The sequence below is a fragment of the Equus przewalskii genome, chromosome 2, assembly GCF_037783145.1.
Source record: "Equus przewalskii isolate Varuska chromosome 2, EquPr2, whole genome shotgun sequence".
Lineage (NCBI taxonomy): Eukaryota > Metazoa > Chordata > Mammalia > Perissodactyla > Equidae > Equus > Equus przewalskii.
This window is the reverse complement of record NC_091832.1, coordinates 40,742,230-40,759,901: the sequence shown is the minus strand read 5'-3', so window position 1 is coordinate 40,759,901 and position 17,672 is coordinate 40,742,230. Positions and strand designations below refer to the sequence as shown.

Here is a 17,672-nt window from a genome sequence, read left to right as displayed (position 1 = left end):
GGAAAGACAATTTAGCCCTTATCTAAACCTCTTTAACAAGATTGAAGACTTCAGACAATTTCGGAATCTGCCATTTGATATTTTGTAACTCTTTGCTTTAGTGGGAAGTCACCAGGCTGGAGATGGAGAGCCTTGGTTGTCATCCGGTGGTACTGTGCCCTAACTAGTAAGATCTGAGGCATATTTTTCACCTCCCTGGGCCTCAGTCTTTTTACTGTTAAATGAAGCCAATGGCTAGGATAATAGTCCAGCTCTGAAGTTATGTTATTCAGTGAGATCATTAAAAATGCATATTTTTTTAAAAGGAGAAAAATGATTCATTTTATGTAACTAAATCAAAATCTTGACTCTCCAGAGAACTAGGGATATCAGAATTCCAGCCAATGTAAATTTAGAGCATCGGATGATAAGGTCTCTCAAAAACAAGAGCTTGGAAGGAAGTGGTGATGCCCTTTAAACCACGGCCTCACTAGTGGGCTCGGCTGCAATAATACAATGAACATGTTTTATTAGGAAAAGGGGCTTTGTAAAAGCTCAGGGCCAGAGGGCAGAACAATGGGCAGGGAGTCCTGTCCCTTTAACCAGCTCCAGCTCTCAAGGCCGCAGCACAGCCTGTAACTTACTGTATATTTCCCCAGCGTTAAACATTATCGTACTTGTTTATATTTGAAAGAGCCAAAAGGGAAAATGAGAATGCAACTGAATGCTCCTTTTGGGAAAATTATCCTCATTTGCAGCCAGTGGCTGACAAGGCACACGAACCACCAGGTTTATAAAATTCCATAGTGTACCAGTGACCATCAGCCTGTGCTGACGTCGCATGTGCCGCTTTCTTCTCTAATGGCTGCTTATAAACTGGTTAAAACAGTGTCTTTCCTACTAGAACTCTGAAAGGGGTTCCCCTTGCCTATTTAGAAGGAGACTGGCAGTCACTAACAGGCTGGAGCCGGAGAGGGGGAAACGTGTTCTCCGTTTTTGCCTGGCTTGTCTGTCTGTCCTGCTCCTCTTCTTGGGAGGCCAAATGATGGGTAAAGCAATCCCTTTGCAGCAAGCTGGGGAATTTGGAAGGAAGAATGTCCCCATAGAGCTTCATATACTCAGATTTAACTTTTGTATTTTAAGGTGCTCGGCGTCTGTAAATGATCTTTGCACCCTGGCAGCCTGTTCATCTGCCCTGTCAGTCTATTGAGAGCATGGTGCACTCTGGGCCAACCCTGCAGCACCCAGACTTCACAGAGGTGTCACCTTGCCTCCCAGTGGCTAGCTCCACTGGATGCAGAGTGGAAAGAGAGGAAGAGCTGCAGTTTTAAATGGGGACAGACTTCAACTGCTCAGCGCAGAGGGGAGAGAAAGGGTTCAGGGCTGTTTGGAATAATTCAGGCACTCTCCATTGACTGCTTGCGGTAGGGCATGAAAAGTTTGAGGGATGGCTGCAGCCAACTCACACACCAATATGGTGCAAGGCAGTGCTGTGCTTTAGAGCATTAATGTGCTCCATCTATTAGCCCCTTGGCGCAGAGCGTGAGGCACCATGCTTTGGAAGATGCTGATCCTCAGAACCTCCTTGTACTTCATCTACCCCCAGGGGCAAATATACCATGCTGTGGGCCTCTAATGGAGAGCTGCTGACCAGATGTGGAAAAGCTCTCGGCTCTAGTTTAAAAGCTCTGTGCTGCGGCCGGACTGGATATTGGGATTCCCGGAACAGCAAGGGCTGGCCGAAGTGGTCTTTTGCAGACTGGCAGTGACCTCCCACCTGTTTTTCCCACTCTCAGCAGCTAGAGCACTTCTGTACACAGAGTTGCTTCCTGAGCTGGCTCTGTGGGAAGTTTTTCTCACACCTTGTGCCACACTTCTTCCCTATTCTTTGGGTTGGTTGATGCCCTTGTCCTCTCCCCGCAGAACCAATGTCCCTAATCTGCCTCAGAACCGGTGAAAATATTCTAGCTGTGTGCCTGCCAGAAATGTGATCTTCATGGGTTTTTCACTTGCCTTTTATTCCTCCATGGGCAAATCCTCTCCACATGTTAAAGCCACTGCAGATGGCGCCTTGCTATTTTCTGATGTCCCGAGTGTAGTGTGGTTTAGAGTGTTGGGAGGATTAAAAAAAAGGGAAAAAGAAAAACTAGCCAAAGGCGATATAGGCAGCCTATGATAGAGTCGAGTAATAATCATCTGAAAGTTTAGGCCTGGCCTTGTTTTGATCTGTTTTCTTGTTTTATTTTCTTCTTTACATTCTGTATCCCATTCATACTAATCACAGTCAGTCCTGATTTTTCTTTTTATTTCTGCATTTGTCATAAAATAAAGCAAATTATTCCCGTCTTAGGAAACGATCTAGACTAATTAGTCGTCTCACCCAATAATTAGTTTTTTGTTTCCCTGTCTGTTTTCATGCATTATTGTTAGTTTTTTCCCCTCTTTTTTTAACACCATTACAGATTAAAATGAGCCACATTTGCAGTTGATGGTATCTGTTTTCGGGGGAAGAATGGAGAATTGCAGTACGGAGCGACTTCAAAAGCAGCAATAAACTCAAGGATAAATTAAGGAAATTGAATGAGCCACATTTGGAAGCAGTGTTGAGGCTAATATTCTGTCGCTTAAGGTTAAATTGCAACTGAGAGAGGTTCCGGAGAATCCGAAATCGGGGAGGCAACTTACCAGGATGCTAGGCATTCTGTGGCTCTCAGGGTCTCTTCTCAATGAAGATTTTGTTGCAGCCATGGACAGTGGCAAAGGCACTCACCTGCAATGATGTCCTCTTCTCCCCTAGGGCTGACGGATGAAGAGATTGATTTGGCTTTCCAGCAGTCGGGCACGGCTGCCGATGAGCCTTCGTCCTTGGGCCCAGCCACACAGGTGGTTCCTGTCCAGCCCCCTCACCTCATTTCTCAGCCGTACAGTAAGTCACCCACTCAAACTCCTGCTTTAACCTTGATTGGGGTTCAGGACTCTGGCCAAAGAGCCGCGCTTCCCGTGTGTCTCCTAGACTCAGCAGGCCGGGGAAACTGGGAGTAGTGGACAGCTCTTAGGTTTTTCCAAAAGAATGTGACACACCCAAATCCTCTCTAGACAAACTTTTAGGAATGTGACAAAGCTTTAGGAAGAGACAAGAAACCAGAATAAGTGAGTTTATTGTGCTGTTTCAGGTATTTTGGTTACAAGCAAGAGTCTGTGAAAGTATTTATTGGTTCTATTTCCATTTTCTTTTATCAGTTTTGCATGTTGCTGTTTCACTGATAAGAACATGAAGATCTGATTCATGAGTGCATTCTCGTTTGCTCACTGGAATAACTTGTCTCCTAATTTTATTTTTAAAGTTAATATTAGTAGATTTAGGCTGGCCCCTCCCCATTTTCGTCCTTCCTTCCTTCCTTCCTTGTCCTGGCTGTACCATGTATATTTATGTAGTGGCAATCTGTTAGAGAATTTCAGATTAAATGTAAAGGTCGTTTTTGGATGTAGCTTTTAATTATTGCATAAGAATGTGACCCACGAGAGGTTTTTGTTGTTTTTAATGAAAGCTGTTTTAGGAATAAAGGTTCTTCAGTCTACTAATAAATGTACACCTCCAAAATACAGCCAGAACGCCTTCTTTAAGTCACTTATAAAAAGTCTGAAAAGGTTAAAATTGACTCCACAGCAATGGAAAAATAGCTCAGTTTTGTGTCTTCAATGTAACTCAGCCTTGGATCTACCGTATTTCAAAATGTCTTTTGTGTAAATTGCCTACATTTTAATTGTCTATCTCAGAAGTTTTATTTTTTCAAAGCATGATTTAAAACAGTGTTAGATATCCGATTTTAAAAGGTGTGATTTAAAATGCCAGACTTGTTCTAGCCTCTCCCACGTGGTCTGGAGCTGCCTCTTGGCCCTGGCCTCACCGTCCTCCTCACTGGCTCCGCTGCAGCTAGGGAAGTGTCATCATCGTATAGACAGCACAGGGGCCAGGCAGTGGGTTAGCATCTGCTTTGTGTGTCACAGGTCTCATTTAGATGTCTCCTTTCTTTTGCTTTCTGGATAAGGCTGAATGGATGAGGCCAAGTAGCACACACTCAAGTTGATCTCATCCGTGGTCCCCTTGTCTAACAAACCACTGGCATTGTGTGACCTCTGAGACGAGAGGAACAGTGCTCAGTGGTGAGCCTTCTGTCAGGGCTACTGAGTCAGTCGCAGCTACTTGTCAGCCTGGGACTCCTTTCTGCTTCCTGGCCAGCATCCTTTCTGATCCAGTGTGTTAGCTTTGGGTCGCTAAACATACTCTCCATGTTTCTTTTTAACCAATGGCTAAGTCTCCACACTTTTTCTTTAGTTGTGTCCCTGGGCCTAGCCGTTTAATGGGATTTGTTGAGGACGGGCAGTGGCAGCTGGGGTGCAGAATTTTCTAAGATGCACATCTGTTCTATTCCAGCTGTTTTCTCCATGGCTTAATACGGAACAGGTCTCTTGGCTACTTGGAAACTTCTTGCTCAGAACAAAGAATTGTTCTGGTTGGTCACAGAATTGGCCTAAAACATTATGTGTTTGCCTACTTTCACTATGCACAAAGGGTTAAACTGTTAGTCTTTCTGAAAGAGACAAAAGAATGGGATGGGGAAGAGCGGTTCAGTCATTTAAATCATTCTGCTGTCCAGATCTTGCAGAGAAAAAGCATTACACGGTTAGGTATTTAGGTAGGAATATTTTTAAGAGTCTCTCGTCCCTAAAAATAAAATACATCTTCTTAGAGACAGAATCCTTCCTGCTGTGATGCTAGTATAAAAACAGTGGTAATGGTAATGTTAAATACCTGAAATTTTAGTTGTCACCGTGGAGCTTCCTTCTTCTCGTGCCGTTACACGGCTCCTTTCAGCTCCGGGGTCGACTCTTCCTCTTCACTTCTGTACTTTTGCCAAGAGGTGTCAAAACTGCTCCAAAAAAAAAAAAAAAAAACTTGATTTTGATTAATATAGAGAAACAAGACTTTGCCTGACTGATAATAAAACTGATAAATGACATTTGAATTACTTGTAGCGGTAATTTATTACATAAAATATCTTTTATTTGACATGCGATTAGTTGCTGGAAGCATCACTCAATCTGACTAGTTTAAACATGCTCTAAAATGAACCCCAGTAAAAACCAGGGCTGTCTGCTGCTGGCGTTATGAAATATACTAATCCTGGAGTGAGGAAAAAATCTGACTTTAAATATTTAAATGATTAATTGGGTTTATATATTTTTTTTTACCTTTCTAACCCCCTTAATTACAAGCAAACTCAGGGGAGTTTCTGAACTAGGTGTGCAATCTGCATGCTTATCACTGAGGCATTGTCTGCGTCCTGGGAGGGATTTATGGCCTCCATTCATGTGTGTTCCTGCCGATTTTACATCTGGAGCTCCGGCAGCCCTTCCCTTCCATTTCTTGGCTTTTTAAGGACATTCCATCTCTGAGCCCAGGCCTAGAAAATGGGATTCTTTAGGCTCAGCCCCAAATGCTCATGTCTTGGAGAAGGATAGATTTTCCGAGACGACCCCAGGGAGCCCAGTGTTCCTGGATTGTCACCTCTGGATCTGCCAGCCCTCCTGCTTGGTGGCAGATGTCCTGCTCATTGCCTCTTTTAATGCCTCTGCTCTTGGGTGAATGTGGTTGACCTTGAGCTATTAGTAAATGTGAGTATCACCAAAGAGTACATGGAGACCTGCCAGAATAGTACCAGTTCAGTTCATCAGTATTTATTAAGCACCTACTGTATGCTCAGTACAGTATCGTGAGGGATTCAAAACATAATCTGTAAGAACCTTACATTCTCTGGGAGAGAGAAGATAAACTCTTAAGAAAAGAATAATAATATAAGACATTGTGATTTAATGCCAAAATTAATTACACAGACAAGAAATTCCACAAGAATACAGAAAAGAGAAAAAATTAATGTGGGCTAGAGAAGTGAGGAAGGCTTTGTGAAAGTGGTAGGAGGTTGACATGAGGGGAAACTTGGCGTCACCTGATGTGGGAATAAACCAGTGTTGTCAGAGCTTAAAAGAAAATCGGGTAGAACTCAGAAAAGTCAGGCTGGGATTCGAGAGGAAATTTGACAGTCTCTGTTTCTAGTTTTGGCTTCTCTTTGTTCGACTTTGAAGCAGGAATCAGTATGTGCGTATGTGTGCAGTGCCTAGCACAGTCCTGAACATAGTGCCTGCTTGATTGATTTGTTCCAAGCTGATTTTTCTTCTCTCCTCCCAGAAGGACAAGAAGCAAGGTAGTTTTGAGACATAGGCAGGGCCAGTGTGAATTTTGTAGGATAATTTTTTCTTAGGCTTAAATAGTTTCCCTTCACTGTTTTTGATGAACAATTTAGGCCTTTCAAAGACTGACCTGTAGCTTTAGTTGCCTCTTCTTAGAATAGGATGCAAACATCTGAGGTTGGTGGAAGGTTTTGATATTTGATTAGAAATCCTGAGAGAGTGTTCTTTCTCAGTTTGTTCCTTTTATAGCCCTGTTTAGTAACATAGACTTACCCTTGATTGTCTTCATTCGCTAATTAAGCAAGCCCTTATTATTGAGTACCTGCTATATGCCAGGCACTGTGCTGGACCCCTGGGATGAAAAGATTCATAAGACCTCGTCACTCTTCCCCAGTTTTTCCTGTCTAGTAGGAAAGGCAGTTACACAAACACAGCAGTGCCTATCAGGTGAGCCCAGGTGGAGACAGTGGCACTGACAGGGCGAAGGGAGATGTTTAACTGGATCTGGAGCATGATTGGTTCAGTGGCCAGACAGGTGGACAAGAGCATCCAGGCTAAGACAAAGGCACATGGATGTGAAACCCTGTGATGTTCAGAGCGGCTGGAGCTTAGGATAGGGGTGTCAGAAGAGATGACCCAAGAGGGAAGCGGCAGTCAGGTCATCACCATGGTGGAGGACAGTCAAAAAGCGCATTGCTTTGTTTTGTTTTTTCTAAGATTAACACCTGAGCTAACATCTCTTGCCAGTCTTTTTTCTTTTTTTCTTTTCTTCTTCTCTCCAAAGCCTCCCAGTACATAGTTGTATATTCTAGTTGCAGGTCCTTGTAGTTGTGCTGTGTGGGACTCTGCCTCAGCATGGCTTGATGAGCAGTGCATGTCCACACCCAGGATCCAAACCAGTGAAACCCTCGGCCACTGAAGCAGAGCGCACAAACTTAACCACTTTGCCACGGGGCCGGCCCCATAAAGCACATTGGTTTTTTTTTACTTTGAATTGCATCATCTAATTATTTTGGGGACTGTATTGCCTATCTGACCATATTATTGTTAGACTAATATTAAAATTATTCATATCATCTGAGCAGGTGCTGCGTGGGGAATTAAGGAAGACGGCCTAGGAGGGTGTGGATGAGGCAGTGGTCCAGATGCTCTGCCTGTAATGCCATTTCACTCGTCTCTGCCTGGCCAGCTCATTGCTGTTCTTCAAGGTCGGGGGCAGCTGTTGGCTCTTCCAGGGACTCTTTCCAGTGCCTGTATTCTGACTAGGATGGAGGTTCCCTGTGGCTTTCTCAGTCCCCTGCTCCCCCCTACAGTACCCTTAAATGTTTATTTGTGTCTTCTCTGTTAGACTGGGAGTTTCTTGAGCTAAAGGCTTTTTTTTTTTTTTTTAATCTATGACCCAAGGCTCTCACTTAGCTGCTGTTCTAGAAACGCTTGTTGAATGAATAAATGGTGGTGGAAATGTGCTTGAGAATTGAAAGGGTGGTGTGTGATACCATCAATGTAGGGGAGCTGTCTAGGGAGCCAATCAGTGAGGGCTTCCATGTGCTCAGCTGTGCAGGCTGCAGAAGTAGAGGACAGGCCTGCCTTCAGGAGGCTACCCTTTAATGTAGTGGGACGTCCAGCACTTGGGGAAGTACAGCCAAGACTAACCATGCCACCTTGTATGTTGAGAATGGTGAGAGCTATCAGAATTTGTGATAAAGGAAACTCCCAGGGCACTAGTCTTAGGTGAGGCTGGATGGAGGAGGCAGGACTTGAACTGAGCTTTGAGAGCCAGGACGCTGTGGCCGCCCAGAGGCGGAAAGGAGAGCATCACTGCAGAGAGGGTACAGCAAGGACCTGGGGCTAGGGACAATGGGAGTGCTTGTAGAAGGGGCTGGGAGTCACAGGTGCCTGTGGACTGCCTCTGCCTTCCTACCAGGAAATGAAAAGTCACGGCTTTCTCCTATTTCTCTCGCTTCCGTTTCTCTCTGCCAATTTAGCACACAAATTTCACGTTTTGCTTCATAAAAGTTACCGGTTTGTATATGCAGAAAGTGTTTCTGTGATTTGAGGAAATTGTATTTTTTCTTCTTTTGTCCATGTGACTGGTTTAGCATGGCAGCTTTTCAAGGGCCAGCACCCTGTCTGTTTTGTGTTACACCTTGTGTCGTGTCACGTGAGTGTGAATAAACACTATCCGTGAATATTGAAGAGAGCATGTGTTACAGGAAAGAACTGAGTAAAGAAATCCTTTCCTTAGGTTTCTTAGGCCATTGAAAGAGTCTTTGGTGTTGGTGGTGGCTTGAATTATGGCTGGGCTGACAATGCAGCCTGTGTTTTATAAGATTCTGCAACAAATAACAGAAAACTCAAAATAAGAGTAGCTTAAACAAAATAGAAGAATATCTCTCTGTTATGTAAATGTAGGCAGTTCAGGCTGCTGTGGTGGCTCTGTGGTCTTCAGGGACCAGCTCCTCTCATTGCTCTGCATCCCTGACACCTGGATGGCATCCATCTTGTGCTTCAGTTTGACTGCTCTAGCTCTCACTGTCCCATCTGCGGTCCAACAGCAAGAATGGGGAGAAGAAAGGAAAAGGACAAGCCATCTTCCAAGGTACACCCCGTGGAAACTGCCCACATCACTTCCACTTTCTCCCCGTTGGCTGGAACTCAACCATATGACCATACCTCTTTGCAGGAGCCAGTGAGAAATGCAGTTCTTGTTCTGGTGGGGCATGTTCCTAGCTTTTCATATCCCATAGAAAGTTTGCGTTAGAACAGAAAATTCAGGATAATGGTTTCCTCTGGGTGGAGAGAAACAAGTGGCTAGCTTCAGAGGTGTTTGGAAAGTTTTAGCTGGTAAGGTAGGTGGGTTTAGGATTGCTAATTTTATTGTCATGCTTCATAACTTATATAAATGTTATATTCTTTTGTATGTATCAAATATTACAGGGTACATTTTAAAAAGTTGAATTAGGATTCTCAGGTTGCGCTTCTTCCCTTTGTCTTAGCTGCTAACTGAGCAGAGGAAGAACTTAGAGCCCACCATCCTGGATATTTTTCTCAATCACTGCTGACTTCCTTTAGCTCTTTTTTTTTTTTTTAACTCTGAACAGACGTTAAAAAAGCTTCATTGAAGTATAATTTACATAAAACAAAATGCACCCATTTTAGTTGTACAATTTGAGTTTTGAGAAGTGTACACACCCCCATGTAGCCATCACCACACTGTAGAACATTTCCAATACCCCAAAAGGTTCCCTGTGCCTGGTTCCCAGCCAATCCCACCCCACCTTGTCTCTGGGGCAACCACTGGTCTGCTTTCTGTTGCTTCCAACTAGACTTCTTTTTCCTGGCATTTTATAAAAATGGAATCATACAGTGTGTGTACCCTCTCCTATCTGGTATCTTTTGCTCAGCATAGTGTTTTTGAGATTCATCCAAGCTGTGCGCACAGAAGTTCCTTCTTTTTTGTGACTGACTGGTATTCCGTGGCACAGACGCACAGTTTGTCCTTTCACCAGTTGAGGGGCTTTGGGTTGTTTCCAGTTCGGAGCCATTACAGAAAAGCTCTTTGAACATTCATGTATAAGTCTTTGTTTTATTTCTCTTATCTTTATTTTCTTAAATGCCTAGGAGTAGAGTTACTGGTTATATGTTAAGTATATGTTTAACTTGATAAGAAACTGCCAAACTGTTTTCCAAAGTGGTTGTGCTGTTTTGCATTCCCGTCAGGAAGGTATATGAGAGCGCCATGCTCTCACTAACAGTTAGTATCCTCAGTCTTTGTAATTTTAGCTATTTTAATGTGTGTGTAGTGGTATCTCATAGTGGTTTGGGTTTACATTTCTGTGATGACTAATAATGTTGAGCATCTTTTTACATGCTTATTGTCCATTTGCATGTCTTCTCTTTTGAAGTGTCTGTTCTAGTCTTTTGCCCATTTTTAATTGTCATTGTCTTGTTGAGTTGAAAGAGCTCTTTACATATTCTGGATTCAAGTTCTTTGTCAGATATATTTATTGTTAGTATTTCCTCCCAGTCTGGGGCTAGCTTTTTCTTTCTCTTTACATTGCCTTTTGAAAAGTGAAAGATTTTAAATTTGATGACATCCATTTATCTTTTTTTTGTTTTACAGTTCTTGGTATTTGTGTCCTGTCATGTGAAGCCTTTGCTTACCCCAAAGTTAGAAAGATTTTCTCCTATGTTTTCTTCTACAAGTTTTATAGTGTTAGCTTTTATGTTGAGATCTGTGATTTATTCTCAGCTAACTTTTGCGTATGGTACAATGTGAAGGTCAAGGTTCGTTTGTCCCTATATGGGAAAATATATGCATCGGTCTCTTTCTAGACTCTTCTTTATAAAAAGTTATTTTTTAAACAAAGCTATTGAAGTGTATTTTGCATATTATAAAACTCACCCATTTCAATCATACAATTCAGTGATTTTTTTAGTAACTTTACCAAGTGATGCACTCAAAAATCAGTTTAGAGCACTGCCAACCAACAGTCTGCTCTCTGTTTGCTCTGAAGTCCTGCCTTTTAGAAAATTTCATGTAAATGGAATCATACAGCATATAGTCTTTTGTGTCTGGTTTCTTTGCCGTAACATAATGCTTTTGAGATTGATCCATATTGAGATAAATATATATTTTATGTATATTATATGTGTGTGTGTGTATATATATATGTAAATAAAACCAGGTAGTAAATATTTTAGACTTTGAGAGCTACATGTTTCTGTCACATATTCCCCCTAACCCTCCACCCCTCTTCTCCTCACAATCCTTTAAAAATATAGAAACTGTTCTGAGCTCACAGCTGAATAAAGCAGCCTGAGGTGGGACTTGGCCCACTGGGCAGCTTGCTAACTCCTGTTATTCCATTGTATGGATGTACTGCAATTTGTTTATCTTTTGACCATTGATAGTTGTTTAGCTTGTTTCCAGTTTGGGGCTATGGTGAATAATGCTGCCAAGAACATTTGTGTATAAGGCTTTGTGTGCACATATGCTTTCCTTTCTCTTAGGTAAATACCTAGGAGTGGAAGGCCTTAGCCACATGTTATGTGTATGTTTAACTTTATAAGAAATTGTAAAACTATTTTCCAGTATGGTTGCACATTTTACATTCTCATCAGCAGTGTCTGAGAATTTGTTACTCCACATCCTTGTCAACACTTGGTATTCTCGGTTTTTAAGTTTAGCCACTATAATGTACACGTAATAGAATCTCATTGTACTTTTAATTTGTAGTTCTCTAATGACTAATGATGTCAAGCATATTTTCACGTGCTTGTTGGCCATTCATATATCTTTTGTGAAGTATCTCTTCCAATCTTTCCTCAAAATCACCTTGTTTGTCTTTTAATTATTGAGTTGTAAAAGCTCTTTATGTACCTGGTTACAAGTCTTTTATCAGATATATGTTTTGCAGCCATTTTCTCCCTGCCTCTGACTTGCCTTTTCGTTTTCTTGACAGTGCCTATTGAAAAGTAAAAGTTTAAAATTTTGATGATGTCCATTTTATCACTTTTGTTTTCCTTTTATAGTTTATGCTTTTTGAATCTTAAGATATCTTTGCCTAACCCAAGGTTGCAAAGATTTTCTTCCGTGTTTTCTATTTTCTTACAGAAGCTTTATAGTTTTTACTTTTTTGTTTAGGTGTATGATCCATTTGGGGTTACTTTTTGGGTATGGTGTAAGGTGAGGGTTGAAGTTTATTTTTTCTCTCTACCGCTATCCCATTGTCCCAGCACAATTGTTGCAAATAGTATCCTTTCCCCATAGAATTACCTTGGCCTCTTTGTCAAAAATCAGTTGACCGTATAAGCATGGGTCTGTACCTGGACTCTTCTGAATTCTTAGAGTTTAATTAGAGCTCATATTTTTTAATCTGTGAGTGAGAATATAGATATGCCACTCAGTGTCCTTCCTGCCTAACGATGACACTGCTGATAGCATCGCAGCTCATGAGACGTGGAAAAGATCGTCTTTCACAGGATGTTCACAGGAAGACAGGCCCTGGATTTTCAGATGTGGCTGCTGCTGGGCTGCTGTGGGGCCTTTGCCTTATATGCTGTGCAGGCACTTCTGTTCAGAGCAGAGCTGTTCTTTTTCTAGCTGCTGCGCTCCGGGTCGGTTTGTCTCTCTGACCACTGCCAGCCATCCACAGCCCTGTGCTTCAGCGTGCCCCCTGCGCTGTGGCCAGCCCTCCACATCTCAACCTGTAGTACCGTTCGCTGGTCACCAGTCTCTCCGTGCACTTAGCCTAGCAACTCGGTGCTGTACCAAGCACTGATCTGGCGGGTTGGCTTGATTCCAGGACCTCACTGTGGATGAACCTGTCTTATCATTTGATTTTCAGGGTCGCTTCCAAACAAAGCTAATGGGATGATTTGAGAAGCTAGATACACCACAGTGTGAACTCACGGCTCCAGCCTTGATGAGTGTGGAGGGGACCACAGGTAGGGTTGCCTGGTTTCTGCCACTGCCTGGCCCTGTGCTCGGGCTGCCAGCCTTTCAAGGACGTGATAGTTTTTCCCTGTTGTCAGCTAGCACTCACTGGGTGCGGATTGTCCCAGCAGAATGATTTCGTTACAGCTTCAGCTCTTTGTTATTGATGAATCTTTACTGGATTGTGAGATTTCTGTGATGTCACTGAGTCTCTGACTTGGTGGTTTCAAGCTCGACATTGCTGTATTGTATACACGATTCCCAGTGCCTCGCATATGTTCCTACTTGTTGATGCTTGTTCTCGCCTGCTAGGTGAGAAGTTCTTGGTTAACGGAGATATAACTAAAGGAACTGAGTAATGTTGGTTTCGTTGGTGTTCAGGGAATGGTTAAGGAACCATGGAGGTGCAGCTCTCCTGCCTCTGACATGGTCTCCTTTACAGTGGACTCAACTGAAACCTGAGCCTTTGGGCAGGCAGACCTCCATGGAGACTGTCAGAGCTCAGGCTAGTTGATGGAGTCCTTGGAAGGGTAAGAAAGGTGTTGAGTTTCAAAGAGCTCTACACTCTTCTCCCTACAACAATTTGTCTTCTGACCCCATTGCAGCCTAAGGCATAGGGCGGTCTCAGAAATGCTCAGGTGTGCAGGATGAGAATTATTGCCACAGTCGACTGTCTGTTTATCCTTCATGAGACACCAGAGATGTGGTATGTTGGTAAAGTACTGTGCCATTCAGCCAGTTAGCTGACCGAGCCTATTGGGAAAGTGCTGTGGATAATTTGAATCTGAATGACAGTAAAAGTATCATCGTGCCTGGGTTCTTTCAATCTAGCAAAGCTCTGCCACCTTCAGTCAAGTGGTTTGTGCCTAATAACAAGAGAAGAATGGGGGTTGGCCCAGTGGCTCAGCGGTTAAGTGCACACGTTCCGCTTTGGCAGCCCGGAGTTATCTGGTTCGGATCCCGGGTGCAGACATGGCACTGGTTGACAAGCCCTACTGTGGTAGGTGTCCCACGTATAAAGTAGAGGAAGATGACACGGATGTTAGCTCAGGGCCAGCCTTCCTCAGCAAAAAGAGGAGGATTGGCAGCAGATGTTAGCTCAGGGCTAATCTTCCTCAAAAAAAAAAAGCAGAGAAGATTGTTTTTGGGAACCATCTGGTTAGTAGTGTGGAACCAGGATCTCAGATCTGAGGCTTCTTGCCTGCTTGCCTCTTGTCTGCCTCATCTGCAGGTAGGCATCTGCTCCCAGACTGGAGTTTTTAAAAAGCATGTTCATTCCATTTCCTTTACTTTCGAGCTAGAGCAGAAGAGTGACTGGCCCCATTTTCTGCCCTTGACTGGATAGTTCTGGACATTCAGGGAGCATGGTGACAAGCGAGGCCATAGCTCCAGGTGTTCTGCTCTCAGTGCCATTGTGGAGATCTGCATGGGCCTTGGAAGAAATTGGCCCCATGGTGGGCAGGGGCAAGGACTCCAGGTGGTTGTGGCTGGGGGTTTGAGCCAGTTTCGGGTCATGCCAAGTGCTTTCTCTGTAGCTGTGGTCTGTTACCCTTTGAAAGCTGGGCAGTGGATAAGAGTTATCTCCATCTTCGTTTTTCTCTTTTTTTCATTTTGCCACAAGACAGAATTGTATCACACATCTCCAAAACGAGTAAAATGGCATTTCAGCTTCTTGTCTTTATAGACTCTCTGAACTTTAGGAAAGATCATTCTGGTCCCTTTTCATTAATAATGAAAACCAGGGGGCAATAAAATGTTCTTAATGCGAGCATGCAGGAACGAGGAGCAGTGGGGGTGAAGGGTGAGGCCAGCAGGGAGCCACAGGTGTTTCTTGGTGCTTGAGGAGGTCAGGGCTCTGGGATGGTGGGAGCATCTGTAGGAGGGATCCTGGTTCTTGGACCCCTGAGCTGCCGGCATCTGTTCAGCCTCGGTGGCTCCGGTCCCCAGAGTGAGAGGTTGTGCTTCTCAAGGCACAGTATGTTTGCAGGAAAGAAGGATGCAGCAGACTTCGGGGTCTGATCCAGTTTTTAGCTGGTTTCAGCTATTTTCTTGTAAGATCTTTAGTGGGTTTTTGAGAAATTAGTGGGGAATAGAATATTCTGGACATGTTCTCATTTTGAAGATGCTCTCTCTGAGAGTTTTGGCAGAACAGCTGGGTGTTCTGGGTGTGGATTAAAGCCCTCCTGAGCAGTGACTCTCTAGAAGAGTGTCAGTGTTACTCTAGCTTCACTTTTTCCTCCTAAAAATGAACTTGCACTAAATGTTGGATTTTGCGTCACGGCACTCAGAGCAGAGGAGGCTAGGAATGAGATAGAAGAGGTGCATTCCTGGGACTCAGGGCCTCCAGGCTCAGTTTGATGAGTGGTGCTTGCTTATCTAAGTAAGTTTGCATCAGATGGGGTCAAAGTGGCAGAGCTCCCTTCCGAGATGGTTTCTTAGACGTGACGCCTGAACATGTCTACACAGTCTGAGAGGGAGTGAGGAAGTCCTGGCTTGCCGTAACCCAGAGCCCATAAAAGAAGAGATTGATAATTTATATAAGCATGAAAAACACCTGCATGCCATAAAACACCATAAGCAGAGTCAAAAGAAAAATAAATGAGAAATATTTTTGCAACTCCTATCATAGACAAAGGGCTAATTTCCCTGCTATATAAAAGTTTCTATAAATTAATAAGAAAATCGATAAATCGAGAAAAGTAGGAACCGTACACAGCACACTGAAAAGGAAATACAGATGAGAAGTCACTCAGTAATAGGATAAACGCAAATTAGCACTAGAGTCAAGTACTATTTTTCTGCTCTAGTATTGGCAGAAATCTACGCGTGTGATTAACCCATTACGTTGGAGTAGCTGTGAGCAAGCAGGCTCTCATGTACATGGCTGATGGCGATGAACTGGGTCACCCCCGCGGAGGGCATTTCACAGTATCTCTCAAAGTTGCAAATGCGTATACCTCTGTCCCAGCCTCTTAGGAATTCACGTTTACGGATGTACATGTACATGAAATGATATCTGTGCACGGTCACTGATGGTAGTATTGTGGGAAATAGTAAAAGATTGGAAGTAATCTAAATGTCCATCAACAGGGAATTGGTTAAATGGAATATTATGCAGTTATAGGAAAAAGAAGAATGAGAAATAGGAGGAGAAGAGAAGGAAAACAATAGATGTCTGTGTTGCCTTATTTGTACATGAAAATTCTCTGGCAGGATAAACAGGAAACTTGACAGAGGCTGTTGGTGGTGGAGGGAGCCTGTTTGCAGTAGACTGACATATGCTCTGCGATGTTTTGAGCACATGGGTGTGTTACCTATTCAAAAACTAAACCAGAAAAGGGACTTGAGGGCTGTGAGAGAGGCTACCTGTTGGTTATAGTTTGTGCAGGACACACTGGGGCTGGGCCACCTTGGGAAACTCGTGTGGAATCCACAGGCGGGGCAGGTGGAGGGGGAGAAGTGTGTGTTGGGGTGGGGGGGGGTGCACCAAGGAGAGACTTTTCCAGGCTCCGCCATCACTGTCAACCTCTGCCTCCTGAGAGCCCCATTCAGAGGCTCGGGGAGGAAGGAGTGTCTCCCTTGCCCCCTTGGAGGTTTTTGCCACTTGTATCTTCTTGGTTGGGCTGCATGCCAGCAGCCCCTCCTCCCCACCTGCCCACATCCTGCCACTGAGCTTTAAGAACTGGCCCTCTCCTTCTTTCCTTTGGTCATGAAACGCCAGGACGCGACAGGTGGTACCTCCAGAGCTTGCAGGCCCAGGTGAGAGGTGAAGGCTGACAGTACTTCGGCTTTGCTCAGCTGAGTTGGGGTGCTCCTTTCAAAAGCTTCGGGAGTGCTGTTGCTCTTCCTTCTTCACCTGTCTCTCCCAAATTCACTTCCAAATCCCAGTTCCTTGTCATAGCAGCATGCCTTGAGTGGGTGCCTCTGGGTCACTTTCCACGGGCACCGTGGTCTGATTCCACAGACTGACCCATGTCCCACGCCGCTGACAGTTGTGGGAACAGTGGCCCGTGCCCCCCAATGGCAGATCCCTTGAGAGGAGGCAGAGTGCCGCGCTGGGTGACCTGGACATGGCAGCTCCAGATGGATGTTCAAAATGGAGATGCTGCTTTCCTGTGTGCCTCACAGAGTCGCTGGGGCGTCAGATAAGATTATGGACATGAAAGCACTTTGTAAACAGTACGTGGGAAAGATTATGAAGTAGAAAACTCACCTCTCCTCTTGTGGAACTGGCATTTCCTTCAGGAGTTGGGGGAGCTTCGTACATGCTGTTCTGCAGAGCACAGGGCCGGGAGCTGCTCCTCCATGAAGACTGCCTGCCCGTTTCTGGCCTGCCCCCCACCCCCAGCAGCAGCATGCTGTTTTCCTGAGACATTTCTGTCCTAATCCCAGTCCCTGTTATGTTTTGTGGCCTTCCCTCTTCCCACCTGTGGTGTGCCCTCCCTTGTGCAGTCTCCTAAAACAGCTGACCATGCCTCTCCCTTACGCAGCACCTTCAGTGACCCACTGCTCGTGAAATGACGCTCAGGTCCCTTGGGCACGCTCTCCACCTGGCCCCGCCTTTCCCTCTCTGTGCTTGCCGGTCTCCCCTTTGGGGAGGGCTTGGTGCTCACCCGGCCGCACTCTCCTTTGAGCACAGGTCGACCCTGGCCTTTGCCCTGCTCGTCCCCTGCTTGGAGCACTCTGTCCCCAGGACTGCACAGGTCTGGGCATCCGCCTCCTCCGAGGCCCTGCCGACCCCTGGCTGCCCTCTCCTGCCCTCCGCACTCTCACATCGCCCTGTTTGGCATTCTTGATCACTCTCTGGAGTTACCTTGTTCAGTCATTCATAGGGTGTCTCCTCTCCACCAGGCTCAAGGTCAGAGCAGAACAGGGCAGGAGGGTCCCATCACCACTGTCCCCACCTACAACTCCGTCAGGCACACAGTCAGCGCTTCGTGAAGTTTTGAATAAACAGATGATGCAGTGTCGTGTCATCCTGCCACCTGTTCCCCGGTTCTGAAGT

At 44.6% G+C, this 17,672-nt stretch overlaps 1 protein-coding gene across 2 annotated transcripts in view; it reads left to right on the top strand.

Moving 5' to 3' along the window:
- PEX14 (peroxisomal biogenesis factor 14) overlaps positions 1–17,672 on the top strand; it is a 130,046-nt gene that overhangs the window by 100,708 nt on the left and 11,666 nt on the right. The window contains exon 4 of one of the 2 annotated variants that reach the window (XM_008522104.2): positions 2,777–2,905. The exons of the other annotated variant lie outside the window; for it this stretch is intronic. Within the exon in view, the coding sequence (XP_008520326.1) occupies positions 2,777–2,905 (129 nt within the window). The remainder of the gene's footprint in view (positions 1–2,776; positions 2,906–17,672) is intronic. 2 annotated transcript variants of the gene reach the window in all.